Here is a 16,119-nt window from a genome sequence, read left to right on the forward strand (position 1 = left end):
TTACAAGAGGATGCAAAATACTCTGTCCCACTTTAGTTTGATCAGCAATCATTTCTATGACTTACCGATCTGAACCACATCTGAGGTTCCACCCGGTATCTGAGATTCCACCTGGTGGTACTACAAGTTTCACAATAGCACGTCAGATAAAAATCTAAGTACGAGTTTTCTTGAGTAGCAGCTCTCTGTGCAATGACTCAGTATATAGTACTATGACTGTTCATTCACACGAATGGCTCATTTACAAGGATATCCTCTGGCTTCCAATTTGCATGCATATTTATTTTGCATTACCTTGGAGTTAAAAAAACAAAAAACCATAATAAACGGTAATCAGAAGGTAAATACACAGAATAATAAATATCACTGAGCCATATTAACTCTGAAAAAAAAACATTAAAAGGATAGAGAAAAGGAAAAAAATCTGACATGATAAAAAGCAGTAAAATTAGATTTAGAAAGATTGTGGCAGAAGCTCTGCGAGATTGTAAAGCACTGAAGTGGACATTTTAAAAAAGCCCCAAACACACAGTCACACTGTATGTATATATAACCAATGTACCTGATTATATTTTACAGATGAGGATGCCAAATCCAGTCAACTTTAGTGCGAGGTAGGCCTTTGTGCTCATGTAAATCAATGGTAACAACTCCCTATGATGCTAACGAGAGCAAAATTAGGCCACGTAAGTACATTCTGATTACTCTATAAGGCATAATATTATTGCATTCTATTCTCTAATCTGCATTTCTGTGAGCTGATAGTATGCTTGCATGGTAAGACCTAAAGCTAGTAAATGTGACAATTCAAATATTATTACAAACTAGAGAAAAGTCAGGTAAAACCAGAGATTTTTTTATTGCACAAAATAAATTATATAGAAACAATGCAACAAAACAACTTGTATTGTAGGCTGCACAACAGATGTTACCACATGAATATATTTATTGCTTTGAGAAAGGAGCAATTCAGTGCTAGTAAGCAGATTAGTTATACTTCTTGCTCATCTAGATTCATATGATTAATCCAACTGGGCTAGAGGCATCTTGCAGCATATGGATCATACCAAATGATAACTTCTTATCAACAGTTACAAAGGTGCTGTGAACATTCTTGACATTAGCATGAAACACTCAGTTTAACATCACTTGTACTGAACCATATAGATAGTTACGTAATTAGAAATATCATTACATATCAAATATATTTGGTACACAAGACCCTAAAAGGTCCATTTACTGGGTTCACATGAGCTCCTGTTCTAAAATAAATCCTGTTTGCAGATATAGATGCAACTTCAAACAGGCTCACTTCACTTCGCACCAAAATGCAGTACCAAGGGGTTTTTCTAAAATGAAAACTAATACTGGCACTTCACTGACTTAATTGCAGAATTGCTCACTAGTCCTAACTCAGTTATAGGTTTCTCATTCTTTCCAGGGCCACACTCAATTTTTAAGGATTTTAATACAGGTGAAAAAAATATTCCTTTGGCAGAACTGGGTGGAATTTAGAGTGCTGGTTTAAACTCTATGAAACACAACAAATAATAAAAAAAAAAACAAGACTGCAACATATGTATGTTCTATTTTTAGCTCAAATGGATTTAAGATTTTAAATGCTACTTTGTGCACCCTGAGATGTTAAGCCCCCAATGAATTCATATATAAATTACTTTAAGAAAACATTGTAAAAAGGTACAATATTCAAATCATTAAACACATTAAAAATTGATCACTTAACGATCTTTGAAAAGCATGCGTATTAATGAGATAGTGGCATTACAAAGATTCATAGTCTGAGTGAAATTCTCCCACTATTTGACAGTTATGCAAGTATTTACTCCGTTGAGCTTATAACGCTGAACCTACTGCTAGTATAAACATTCAAAGGTTTCAAAACATATAAGGTTAATACAATAAGGTTAAATTTAAATAACATTAAGAGACTGGAAAAGTCACACATGATACGAAACTCATTGTGGAAGTGGTAATTCTGGCTTATTTCATGTCTTGGTTACAAGGATAATTAAGCAAAAAAACTTCACTGAGATCAATCTGAAGACATTAACTCAGCATTAAGTCCCTTCAACGAAACCCCATAGAATCCCACTGAAATAAAGAGTATTATATACGAGCAACTACAAACAAATTCAGCTATCACTCTTTGCTAGTACTTTGACAAAATTCTGTTTTACTGTTTTTTCAAAGGTATGTTAATTCATTGTGTTGAGTCAAAATACAGTAAGGATGATATTTCCAACAGCCTCAAAATATTCCAAGAAATGAGTTATTCTAAATTAAAGAAACACTTTGTACAAATGCTCATTTAACCAAAACTTTAGTAATGCAATCATATTCCATGCATGTGCTCAGCAGTAGGTTCCTCAGGAGGAAAATAAATATTAAACTTGACTAATCTAGTATAATTTTTTGTCTGGGGGAACCGGTTTTTAAATATTTGAAGTAAAATTTTGTCAACATTTTATAAAAATTTTATAGGTATAATGAAATGCAAATGAATAACTAAACATACCTTAAAACACACCTTAAAGTACAAATCTCACAACAAATTATTAGTATTTTTTATGGTAAATATTATGAAGTAGAAATGTTATAAGGCAGGATGAAGCTAATATCAAAGATGAAAAACAGCACCATCAACCTAAGTTTTGCAATACTGGACAGAAAATACAATAGCATAGTCAGATATACTTGATTAAGTTCAGGTAAGAAGTGCATTTAGCCCAGCTGTACTAACTATAGAGCTTCATACAGAATAAACATTCCATAAATCAACAGAAAATGCATTTGAGCACAAAAATAAAAATATGTGATTCTCCAAGCAGCATTTTGTTTTTTCAAAACATTAACATAGATAGATATTGGACTGATTACATATCTACAAGTGCTTTTCCTTTACAAAAATACATATATTCTTAATAGGATAGACTGTCATTAACAATGACCTGTGTTTTTTTTTTTCACTTCAATTTGAATGATTTATAAGCTAAATTTTACAACCACAAAAAGGTTTATTTGTAATATGATGTTATCACTTTTGACAAAAAGCTTAAAACATTTTATATTTTAAAACAAATTAGCAACATAACATCACAATATGTCCTAAGAGCTCCTAAGTACTGTGAGGGCTGTTACATTAAAAACTGATAGCTACTGATCAAACGCAAGGAAGCATTAGAACATTATTACTGCTCACCATGGGCTCCTTTCTTATCATAACTTGGATCACAGCTTATATAAGGACACTTAGGCCCCCATCCGAAAAAATCCACTTAGAGTAACTATATGTCATCCATTCAGTAGCCTGGAACATTTAACAATTCAGGCTTTGCAATAATTAAAAAAAAAAACAAAAAACCGTAAAATATTTTCCTTTATAACAGTTAAGCCTGCAATATGGGGAAAAATGACGCATTGCTTAATGTTTATTCTAAGAAGCTTATATTTGAGAAAAAAATTAAGATCAATAATTTTTTAGAATGAAATATTTCAGAGCCAGCTAAATAATTAAACTGGTCTATTAATTTCCAGTTTAGTTAATCACTACACTGGAAAGGAAAATCAAGATATTTACTGGATTTCATTATTCTTTATACTGCACAACAAGTAGAATAATTGACTTTTTGCTAACCTCTGTCTAACATCTTGGACAGCAATGCCATTTGCTAAAAAAATATCTATAAAAATCTGTAAAACATACTTATTATCTTCTCATAATCCTCCAAATCTGTCCTTTCCACCCTCCAAAATATCACTGAACTACAACTAGAAAACCCAAAAGTAGCTTGGTGAATATTTTGTGCTCTGGAAGGTTTACAGGACTGACAGCACACTGAAGTATTAAATTAGTTCACAGGCCAGGTATAGCAGACACATCAGTAATGCAAGCCTTTGTGCTTTTCTTTTTTAATGACGTTAGCTGTGATTCAAAGAGCTACTCTATACCTGTTACCTCAACCCTTACGCTAGTCCTGTTTGTTTGGTTTTTTTTTTTTTTTAAATCTATTTTGTTTCGGAAACTGCTAGGTGTGCCTAACCCTTTAGTTTGGTGACATACAGTTACTACCAGGAACTTTTGCTTGACTGATTCAGGTGTAACTGTTGACCACGGCACTCGAGAAAAGCGTCAGTGCCTTATTCCAAGGCAGTTTCTGGGTGGCTTACCTTTGGTATTAAATAAGTCCCTTAAAACTATTAGGCAATCAGATTATCCATAAAAATAGTTTATTTTTAGAAAAAAAACCTTTTTTTTTTAATGAACAAACTAAATATCTGACAACAAAGAAAGAGTAATTGTAAGTCAGTTAGTATGTTATATTTTTCAGTAAAAGGGGAGCATGTTTCATTTTACCACATCAAAATTCATCAGACAACAGCAACAATGCCTACTTTACTCAATATGCTATAATACAAAACACAATTTTAGGAATAGAATACCATCATAAAATATGTGCCTCGCACTTTGATAATAAACATCTTTATTACAACTTCATGTGTAATACAAACCTCTGAATGCTAGCTAGCAGCACAAATGTCTTACTGTTGCAGCAATTTAGTATATTACATAGCAACCAAACTCTTAACTCTTACCTTGCCTTCCACTCATCTTTGTGAGGAAAAAGGAAATACACAATAACTACTTAAGCCCACCTCATCCTGTTATCTGTCACATATTGTTAAATCTTGTTAGAAGCGTTTGCTAAAAACACACATAAAAGTTACTTCAAACAAAAGCATGTTTAAAGATTCAGATCAACACGCAAATTCAAACTAATGCCTCTCTTTGGTTAAAATTACAAAAATTTCCACCTCTACACATCTTTCATTCCAGAATGTATCCTCCATCCCGAGTTCAAAGAACTTGGCCTCTTTCTTCAAATACAAGTAGTAGCCTGGACTTTTCCGCTAGTCTATAGAGCTCTTCCACTTCACACTTCAGAACTGCATGGATGTACTAAATTGCTTACTAGAGAAGGAAACAATGTCCTTATTCAACTGTATCAGCAAGCTACCTGAATTCAGAAGAAGTCACTGTAAGATTTCTGGTGCATACCTTGCGAGAAAGCATCTCTCAGTTATAAATTCATTAATCTAGTTCCTGTTCTGGAATCTGACATTTTCTTCCTGATCTATAACACAGGCAGTGTATTGGTTAAAAAAAAACAAAAAAGCAAAAAAAACCTACCCCCCTCCCCCCTCCCCAGATCTGATTATAAAGAAAAAATGATGATCTTATAATAGTAATATTTTGGAGGACGTTCCTACAAAAGGATGCGTCAGCTGAGGTCTGAAGGTCAAACCTTCCATACTTCATAAAGCTAGTGGTAAATGAGCAGTTGGAAGCTATTCACGTTTCCTTTAGGGTGAATCAGTCCCCTTGTGATCATCCTGGAACATGCTCCAGCAGACTGCAATCCCTCCTCAAACAAGTATCTTGAGCTGAACACCTTGTGGAAGCATTACTTTGTTCAAATTGGCTATAAAGGATTCAATATGCAGAACCATGAACACTTTGCTGAAATCCAGAGCAGCTTAGGTTAATCCCAAAAGAAAATATGAATTACTGGGGCATTAAGCATTAACTTTCTAACGTCTATTTATAGATATTATGGTCACTATGCCATCTTATGCTAAGACACGAACTAGAGATCCAACGCATCACCTCCTTGTTCTCACATCTAGGAAACTGATGCTCTGGTGTTTTTCTTGGAATTGCTTGAAGTGTGCCTCCTGTTCTAAAAGACCCTGTCCTAACAGACAGCATTTTGGTATCCTTTTTTTTTTTTTTTTTTCCTTTCTCCTTTCTTCTGTACATATTGTTAATAGCTTGTGGAATCTTCACCATGTTCAGTCTTATCTATGAAACTATTCCTACACTACAAGACTACAAGACTTATGGGTTGCTTAAGATTTAAGGGACACTCCACATGTTCTTCCATGGGACCTGATCTTACGTTTTTAAGGCTCTACCTAAGTGAATGACCCTTTGAGAGGGCAGGTAAGTGATCACATGAATCTTTTCTTTTATAACTATTCATTTTCTTGAACATGCTTAATTCTGATCTTCTTAAAAAAGCAAATATAAAGTTAGATCTGAATACTACTATTGTGAGAGACAAGTTCAGTTGTCCCTTTTTGTTCAGTTGTCCCTTTTTCTGGATTGCCTGACTAACCAAACCTATGATCTGCTTCCTCATGTGCAATTTCTCCTTTACAACTATTTGATGTTTCCTTTTGTTGGGCATGAAAAGGGGGTAGGGGAAGGGCACAAAGGATTTACAAGAACCTAGAATTACAGGACACAGGGAGCTTGAATAAATCTTTGAACTGATGTAAATAACAAAATAAGGTAGAACAAGGTAAAATTAGAGTGGAATATCCTGCCTGATAAATGCATTTTTTGATGGAATCAAACTGATGCCTTCAACCTAAGTTACATGAAGAAGTCAGACCAAGTTCTTCATCTAAGCACCTCTATAACGTTTATATATTTGCTGTGGGTAGGAACAAAAGTTTTAACCGCCTTTGGTGTTTTTCAGGATAAAAACGTGTTTGATCAGTCCATACAACTGGCCAGGATTTTTTCCAGCCCTTTTCTAAACATGGCTCAATTGATCATTTTGAGACTGAAGACTGGCTTTGAACAATTACATGTTTTCTAGAATTTCTGTGAGACTTAGCACTTGCCTGCACTGGATGATATTCCTTCTTTTGCAAACACCTCCCCTCGCCCTGCACATATTTTTCCGGGGCTTGAATGCCTCTTGGTGTCTTCAGTGATATGGGAATGAAAAACAAATCTAACAACATAATTCAGTGGATTAAAGGACTAAACATGGCATAACTTGTTATTCTAGAAAACAGTGGAGAAAGAAAAACTGCTTACTTCTCTTGCAAAGTCAGGTCTAACAATTGTACATGGAAGAGATGAGATGAGGCGAGATGAAGAGAACTCTGGACCATCATTCTGTGCTGGAGAATGAGAGCCTAGCTTATGCCTATAAGGAACGTGATCAATCTTTTCTCCTACAGATACACTGGAACTGCTTCTGTAAACTGCAGAAGAGGAAAGTAGAGTCAAATTTTTAGAGCCCAGAGAGAAAAGATCAAGATCCAGCATTCGCAGTTAGTCATGAAGAAAAATATCATCTCAATATAAAACTCATTCTCATCATATAGTTTCCGCAGAGATATGTTCCTTCAATTTTATATAATCTGACCAAACACGTTTCTTTTTCCGTTTGTTTCATTTGAAAGATTGCTTCTAAATATAGAATGGTTACAAAATATTCTTGCGGAAAATATAAAGACCATTGATAAAATAAAGAAGCAAATATTACCTGCAAGATGCAAATAATAGGTTTAAAAGGTATTCTGTATTAACAATCAGGCACTTTGCTGTATATATTTTCAGTAAAGCCAAAATAGTATTTTTCAGAAAAGAACTGGGACTTTTCTTTTGCATATGAACCACAAGCTAGCTGACTATGAACATTACAGTTACAGTGCTGCGTACTGCTAGGGCCCAAACCCCAGAAGCATTCACGTGAACAATCCCTAGTGTGGTGATGAGTCTCTCAGATTATTGTAGTAATCTTATTTGGTATTTCACTCAAAAATGAATATTTTAATAGGACTAAGCCCTTAGCCACGAGCACTGTAATAATATATGATGGGAGATACATTTCTTGATTATGTAATTCATTTCAGCTTTTATAAGGTCTCACTTATAAATTCTAGCTTACAGTTTGTTACTACAGAAACACAGCATACAGCTATGCCCAGCAAAGGGTTGCTTATGACTTTCATTAACACGTTACCCCAGAGTTAAAAGGAGATATGAATTATTGGCTTATAGGGGAAAAAAGAGCGCTAAATCTGCTGAGTAAGAAACTGCATGGTTAAGTAGTAGTACAGACCTTTTTAGGTGTTATGCCTCTGCAACTAGGTACTGCCAACTGGGAAAGCTGCAGAAAAACAGTTCTAGCAATACTTATTTTATGTTCCTATTCTTACTATGTAGTGGTGACACTTTGTCATGGAAATATTCAGAAAGTGTGACTGTATACACTAATCTCCTGCTCTATGAGGGCATATAGTGCAGTTTTAATGGAATGCTCAGGTACTCACTTCACTTTATCCCATCTTTGGCACACCAGAATCTGTCCTTGCATTCTCATATTCCTATGCTGTTCAGACATTTTTAATTGGCACAAACAAATCAACAGGGCTAATCAAATATGCGTAGCTGTAGACGCATGGCACGTACGTAATATATGGAAGAGAAATTTCCTGTAAAAAAGAAGTAATGCCTGTGTTATACAAGCTGCCCAGTTAAGATATGTATTTCATTGGCACTTCACCGCTATGAAAATCATTAAACTAGAATAGCACTCAGCCACTGTGCCATCAAACCAGATATGTATAAAGTGTAGGTGGCTAGATCATATGCATTTGAAAGCATTTAAGGCCATGATTCTCAGCCGGGAATATGAAACCATATCTGTCAGTATTTTCCATGCTTAAAATGAAGATCTGCCTTCTGAAATCTAGCTTTAAGTTGTATCAAGAAGAGACCAAGAGTTAAACTGTTACCAATTCTGATCAAAACAAATTAATGAACTGGAAAACCAGAAGGTCATTAAATATTCAAACCTTCTATTGGTTGTCATTCATAGTCAAATTTCGGTGGTCCTGTTAGGTGGATGCAAACTTTCATGTAAGATGACTGAAAATGGATTAAAAATAATACATGTTGTTCTTCCTTTCTTTTCTTAAAAGAAGACTGTTCAAATTTGCTGAAATAGTAAATGCCACTGTTGAGAAAAAAATTGTCCTCTGAAAGTAGAAATTACGCTTAAGAGTACTATCGTTAGTTTTGTGATAAACCGAAACAGACCTTTTATGTCAAGCGAAGCTACAGTGAAAATTCTCATATAAAAACACGTGAAATATATAAAAATTGTAAGGTGTCATTTGCATGTGCATGTAAATATTTACAAATAATATCCTATTTCTACTGTATAAAACAATTGTGTACAACAAAGATAATGATTTGCAATTAGAATGTACGCTCTGCTCTTACAAGCTGCTCCATGGGGAAGACCTCTTTGCTTGTAAAAAACCTGTTCTTCTTCAGAGACTATGCAGAGAAGGGCCCTCCCTTCATGAAGTTATCTTGTTTCTGTCCAGTAGCACATCACAGACTAGGTGGGCAAAAAGGTGACCACTTACTGCTGCCAGTAGGGGCACCCATTCCCACCAACAGTGTGGGCAGCTGAGCGCCTGCACCAGTCAGCACCTTATGCCTACAGTAAGGAACAGCAGCTTCCTAAACGTTTTGCTTCCCCAGGTTCACTGGTGTCTGCACAATATGTGCAACCTCGACCTGCAATGGCAGGTTTCCTAAACAGACTGCTACTGACAGCATCTTTATTTCCGCATGTCATATGGGCCTTGGAGTGCGGTGGTAGGATTTAACCCAACTACACATGGATTCCTGAAGTCATCAATGTTACAACTCCTCCTGACATTAAAGGGGCCAGATTTTATCCACAACACGCTTGTTTCTCCTACCGAAACATACTAATGTACATGAGCACAAACTTAGAAAGGAGCTACAGCCTTGCATCTATCTTTTATACTTTGATCCCAGGTTTTAAAGTTAGAATTTTCATTTCGTCTTATCTAAAGATGATTAGTTCTCTCTAGAATAGCTTCTGAAAAGCCAATTTGGTTCCTTTTTGTTGTATGCAAAAGGCATAAGGAAGTAAATAGTTATCTACAATATTAGGAGGTGTGAATTAAGTAGAAATTACAAAAAAGTACTGAACTATAATTATCTCCACAGAATTTAAAGTTAAAAACTCATTTGACTTTTAAACAGAGCAAAGACAACGGAAGACTACAGAAAACGTACGTATTACTATGCTCCCTGCAACGTTACCAGAAACCTCAATAAACATTCTACACTAGAACCATTATGTTTGCAACACCTAAGGCAACAATCACTTGTTTATTCAGCACTACCAGGTCTTAGGAAAAAAAAATGACCTGAACAATTATTTTGGTCAGTATTGCATTCATTACCTCTAATTTTATGGTACTGGTTTTATGATGTGACTTTAACTAATGAAAAACTCTACAATTAACTCCAAACTGCAGAAAGTCACAAGAGATCTATAATGTAATTAAAGCTACAGATTTTGAAATATGTTTGTTTTTTCTTAACATATTATTTACCTCTACCCATTTCCATTAAAAGGAAATGCTTATTATGAAAAGCAATAATTACATATAAATTCTGCCCTAGTTGTGATTTTATAGTGAATTTCTTTGTTTTATAGCCATTTAAATAATTTTTAACTTCATTTTTACAAAGGCTTTATTAGAAGAAATTAATCTGACCAGAAGCCATATCCCAAATTTAGCTATATCTCAAATTCCAGTCTTTATGGAAATCATAGAAAAGTGCAATCACAAAGGCTGTGATGCTTTTAAGTGATTGGCAGAATCTATTTAGAGAACTTAAAATTACTTTTTGGAATTACCATGTTATACACTTCTTGTTAAGGGTGATCTTCATTCACTGCAAAAGGACTGTTGCACACTCACGAGTGAGCTATACCTGGACCCATGAGAAGCTTATCAAGAAAAAGATAGTGGCCCAATCACCACGTTTCTAAATATATTTTCTATACAAAATATTTTCAAGGTATAATCCTTAGCTATTTGTACAGTACTCTATGATTTAAACAACAAATATTCAATAAAATAGTATGTGAAAATTGCAACACCACATGGAATGAGCACTCTGCCATTTTGCTAGTGTAATCAATATTAGGACCAGAAAATTTTTCTAACACGCAGGCAAAAATATTCCATAGGTTCTGAATCTTGACTGTAGACTTCATGATTTTGGCTATGACTTGCAGCACACTTGTAAGATACACAAATATCTTATGCACACTTCAGTAGCAGAATGGCACTTGGCTTGCTCTAATAGAAACAACAAAGATGCAACTGACAGTTTTAAGAAAGACAATGTCCTTATTTGCATGCTGAAAATCTGGTTGTGTCTCCCTAATCCAGGCACATCCATCCATTGTGCAATCTGTCGATGGGTAAACAAATAGTGCAGGATTCATCTCAGTGGGATCTGGCCCTTTGGTCTAACCGAAGTCAATTCTAGGTCGATACTGAAGTACCATAGGGTAAGACTGAAAATAAAAGCAAAAAAAAAAAACAAAAAAACAAAAAAACCCAACAACAACAAAAACAGAGATAACATGAAGATGTAATTCATAAAAAAAGAAAATGCAATTAAATATTGTCTTAAGAATATCTAGAACTTATCTCTATGACACATGTATATGGCAGTTTTATTTATATGACTGAAATAATTCTATGTATTTCAACAATTAAATATCTGTATTTCAAATCTATTTTTACGTAACTCAGCTGTAATTTTTTGTTACAAATACCAAATTCCCATATCTGACTTATGTAGTTCATGACTTTGAGTGCTCAAAAAACTCCTTTTATTTCTGTGTTGCTGTATCTGAGAAAGAGCAATTTTGAAATATTTACACTTTGGAAAACAAAATCCATTCCTAAACGATGTACTTGGTTTGATTTAAATGTATGGGATTCTGTAGCTACGCTAGTACTCAACAGTAGTTAATGGGAGCTAGGTTACTCTTGTACTGGAAAAAAAAAAAATCAGGTTAGATTGCTATCAATAAATTTTCTGAGACATGAAGGTTAACTTTCCCAGAAAATGCGATACATTTTAGTAACTCCTATTGGGGAAAATGGCATTTATTGGGAAAAACAGCAAATGACAAATCAAATCAATGGCAAATTATTGGGGAAAAAATGGCAGATCCCTGAACTGGACAAAATTGTGGCGTGGAATGGGAATTGAGCATGGGTTTCCAGAAAGGGAGATGGAATGTACGGGCACTTGTTGCTGGAAGTTCTGTTTTACTAAACGTGTTATTTTTTCAGTCTGTCATAGCTGCATATAAGTATGTTTTTTTCCTCTTCACTTCACTAGGACATTGAACATTTGCTATGGCATAAAAGCCAGGAAAATCTTATTGTCTCAGCAACTGCACAGGTTTAAGTGGCCTCTCTGCCACAGGGCCATGAGAAAATCATAGCTAATTCAAGTCCTTTTTATTGTAAATTTGGAAATATCAAGAATTACTGCAGAAGTTAAAATTAAAAACAAATATTTTACTCCATCCTTCAAATGCAATACAGACGAACTTCTGTGACGCCCAAAACGTGCAGATACATACACAGGTTAATGATCTTTTCATGCTGTCATAAGCAAATGACCACCAGAATTAAATGTGATCACATTTGCTGAAGATTTAAAAAGTGGAGTGCAGAGAAATTAAAATAAAAGCCAGAGGTATTCAAAAATAGCAGGAGCACTTAGGAGAGAAGACAGAGAGCACCATGGGCAGTCTGCAAATGTAATTAATAACCATATACTTGTAGTATAATAAATTATTTAGTTCTGATTTTTCATATAGAATATGACTACCATATTATGATTTAAAAGCTATTTCAGTTGCTGCTCATACTTCAAAACTAATACTTTGATTATACAAATTGCCTCCAAATGTACTCAACCCTAACTAGAATTGCACATAAACAGAGACCGAGCAATCACCTCCTTAAAATTTAACATGCAAACCAACACGGTTCAGTGTTTTTTTGCAAACCAAGTCTGAAGACTACTCAAAAAAATTACAAATCAACTGCAGAAATAAAATGCAAGAAGCTAGAATAATTATTATTAATTATTATTTAATTAATAATTAATTAAATAGGCATGACTGCAAAGTATAACCCATTGTGCAAGTGACTACCACTAATTGCAATTTTTTACTCAATCAAGAATACTATTTCAGATTTTTTAAATGACCTTTAAAAGAAATTAGTTCAAATCAAAATTCTCTATGAGCAGACTGAAACATTATTTCAAGTTGGTTGAAAAAGAACCCCAGTCCAGTGAAATTTAGAAATCAGTTTCAGCTTGCAGGTTCTGGAAGTTCTAGTTTGCTACACTCTATAGATAAGTCATTACTCCATTTCTAATTTTAAAAGAAGTGAAATGAATATAATGTTAGAGAAAACCTAAGATTTCTTTACTCCATTAAAAAGAACATTGGAATTGCCATAAAGAAATGAAACCGAAGTAGTCTCTCTGATTCACACTCATCAGTTTTGATCTCTTGCCAGTAACTGCCCGACATTACCAGTTATAGAGATGAGATTAGAAGGGTTAGATAATTCTTACACGTTCATGCAGAAACCAGCCTAGACAATAAAACAAGAAGATAAATGGCCTGAAGTAAAGAAACCCATAAACCTGATAATTTGAGTGGATTCTATTTATTCATCCAATAAAGCTTTCTCCGAATGAATGAAAATGCGCAGACCTCCCTCATAACGTTTTAGCACTCCACAAGTTGTATTGCAACTGAAGTGCTAATAGGACCCTAATGACTGTAATATGTACAGTCGTGAGTGCCTCTTACCTGATAAAAAGTGCCATCCTGCGAGCAGACTTGCGAAGATGAGCAGTTCTGACACCGAAACTGCGAAGGAGATGATTTTCTGATCAGATAAGAGGCAACCACAGCTGGACACATACATTTATCATTTAATTGTTTTTAATTTTCCAATGCAAAGTTTAAAATCCATCTGCTTAATTAAAAAAGAAAAGAGTTTTGTAATGAATAAATGGACGTTCTCCTTTAACTACTCTACTTCTTGTAAGGTCCACAGGTGTGCCAGGAAAAGTTCACGGTGAATAATATCAAAGACGGAGATAATGGATTTACTGGGTCTTCATGCAAAAGAAGTTAATTAATTTCTGTTTTATAAGAAGACCCAACTCAGTCAGGTGAAACAGAATCACAGAAGCTCAGATGTTACTGGATTTATCACCAGTACTATGTTTTTTTTTTTTTTTTTTTTTAAACAGGTTTTAGTTTGTCGTCTTTGAGTTTAGGGGAGTGATTTAAAACTACCCAAAGGAAAAGACAGATACCTGACAACACATGCCTGATGCTACTATTTCTATGTAAACATAGCTTACTAATTTAATCAGGCGTTGTCAAGTCTTATATTCATTTAGAGTTAAAAATAATAGTTCCAAGATTTTTGAAAATTTTAACCAGTACAAATAAGGGGTTTTTTTTTGGATGATAGTTACTATTGCTTCCAAACCAATGCAACTGCAAAAAGTCCATTTGCAAGCAGGGGCAGCAGGATTAAATGTCATGAAAGAATTCTATTATTACTAAAGTTGTTGCCTCCACATTTCCTAAAAGTACAGCCAATACTAACAAAATAAAATGACAAGCCAAACAAACACCAACTGGTTTCAAGGCACTATTGGAAAAATACTACTTTTGATTAAAACTCTCCCTTAAGAGTGCAATATTGCAGTTTTGGTAATCAATCAAATTTCAGTGCAGTATTTCTTTCAAATTTAGAGAATACTTGCCTATACAAAGTAACCCCTACAATTCGCCATCAAAATCTACTCTTTTTTCAGATTAAAGTAAAACTTTAAGAAATTTGTGTATTGTTAACTCAATAGTGTGCTTAACCCTGTGTCTTCTCTGTCCATGCCCCCGTGCTTTTCATTCTGAGTACCAGAAAGCTTAAAAAAAGAGTGAAGAAAGTCTGGAATTTACTACAGATTAGTATGCTAAAATATGTTAAGTGCTTAACCTTAGCTGCACTCCAATGTAGCCTCCACTGGTAGTGACAGGCAACATATCTGCATACAGCACAAAGCAACGAAGAGTTGAGAACAACCAGTAGCCACAACAAAGAAGCGATTGCATAAAAGAAGGAGAAGAAACGAGGATATGATTTCTAACAAAAAATGCCAAATATATAAAGCAAAACAAGGGCTACTAAATCAAACTGAATATCAGACCTGAAAGAAATATCTTTTAATAAGGTAAATATTGCAATTCTAAAATATACACATGCAACAAGGACAACTCATTTAGCAGTATTATCTGGATGTCAGTGTTTGTTACACGATATATCTAAAAAACAGGGATGTAGTATTAAGAGAAACAAATAATAAGATAATTTTTCAGTGTCACAGCTTATTACTGAATGATTCTGAATATGGATTCTGGTAAAGAATGGCTGGATGCAGATTCTTCAAATTATTGTAATTCAAAGGGTCACTGAAAGGAAATTTGCAGAGAATGAGCAAATGCTTGGGTTTTCAGATACTTGACTTAAAATTCAGAAAAGAATTCGCATGTAAACTTTGTATTCTTACTAATTTTAAGTTTCAAAATCTACACAATACACTCACTGCAATGTTTCACTCATTAGATCCCTTTTAACATAAGAAATCCAGAAAACATGCAAAATTCATTTTAAAATACAAGGGTTTTAGAAGGGCCACAGAATACATTTTGGGCCAAGCCATGAAAACATGTATACTCTCTATAATAATAAATCTACCTAAATGTCATGTGTTAATAACGTAATATCATTTACGTTTTCGCCTCTTAGTCTCCATCTTGTCATATAGATGAATTCCATAGTATGATCCTTCCCCATGATTTCTCCATTGCATAGTACATCCAGCTTAAAACACAACAAAACAAACAGTAAGACAAACATATACAAAATTTCATGACTAAATGAACTTTTAAGTGACTCTCTGAGAATTAACCCCAGAACTCCTATCATGACACAATAATCCAATCAGATGTATGTATCAAAAAATACAACATACTGACAAAATACTATTTTCTACAGCAGTCTTCCACTTTGTTTGTTCACTTTAATGTTTTCAGTAGGGTGGGGACCGCAGAAAATCCACTAGATTAGGTAGGAAACCACCCTACACTGTACCTATTTAAGAGAAAGACTTATGCTGTATTTTGAAGGCCTTCCTGCTACATCAACACTCTTTCAATCCCAAGGATACAAAATAAAAGTATGGTGATTTTCAGCTTTTCAAAATAAATAAAAATACTTTAAAATTACAAGGACAATGCATCAAGTTTCTGAGCACACAAATACGATTCTTCA

General features: G+C 34.4%; 1 protein-coding gene across 11 annotated transcripts in view; it reads right to left on the reverse strand.

Annotated features, from left to right (window-relative positions):
- PCGF5 (polycomb group ring finger 5) overlaps positions 1-16,119 on the reverse strand; it is a 120,082-nt gene that overhangs the window by 37,907 nt on the left and 66,056 nt on the right. For 4 of the 11 annotated variants that reach the window (XM_068950078.1, XM_068950079.1, XM_068950077.1 and 1 more), the window contains exons 8-10: positions 15,580-15,669; positions 13,581-13,640; positions 836-11,243 (exon numbers count right to left, since the gene is read on the reverse strand). In XM_068950078.1, the coding sequence (XP_068806179.1) occupies positions 11,196-11,243; positions 13,581-13,640; positions 15,580-15,669 (198 nt within the window). In that variant the 3' untranslated portion in view covers positions 836-11,195. Of the gene's footprint in view, positions 1-835; positions 11,244-13,580; positions 13,641-15,579; positions 15,670-16,119 lie in introns of those variants that run through there. The other 7 variants (XM_068950083.1, XM_068950081.1, XR_011142193.1 and 4 more) reach the window with 6 other exon arrangements.

This window comes from Struthio camelus, chromosome 7, assembly GCF_040807025.1.
Source record: "Struthio camelus isolate bStrCam1 chromosome 7, bStrCam1.hap1, whole genome shotgun sequence".
Classification (NCBI taxonomy): domain Eukaryota; kingdom Metazoa; phylum Chordata; class Aves; order Struthioniformes; family Struthionidae; genus Struthio; species Struthio camelus.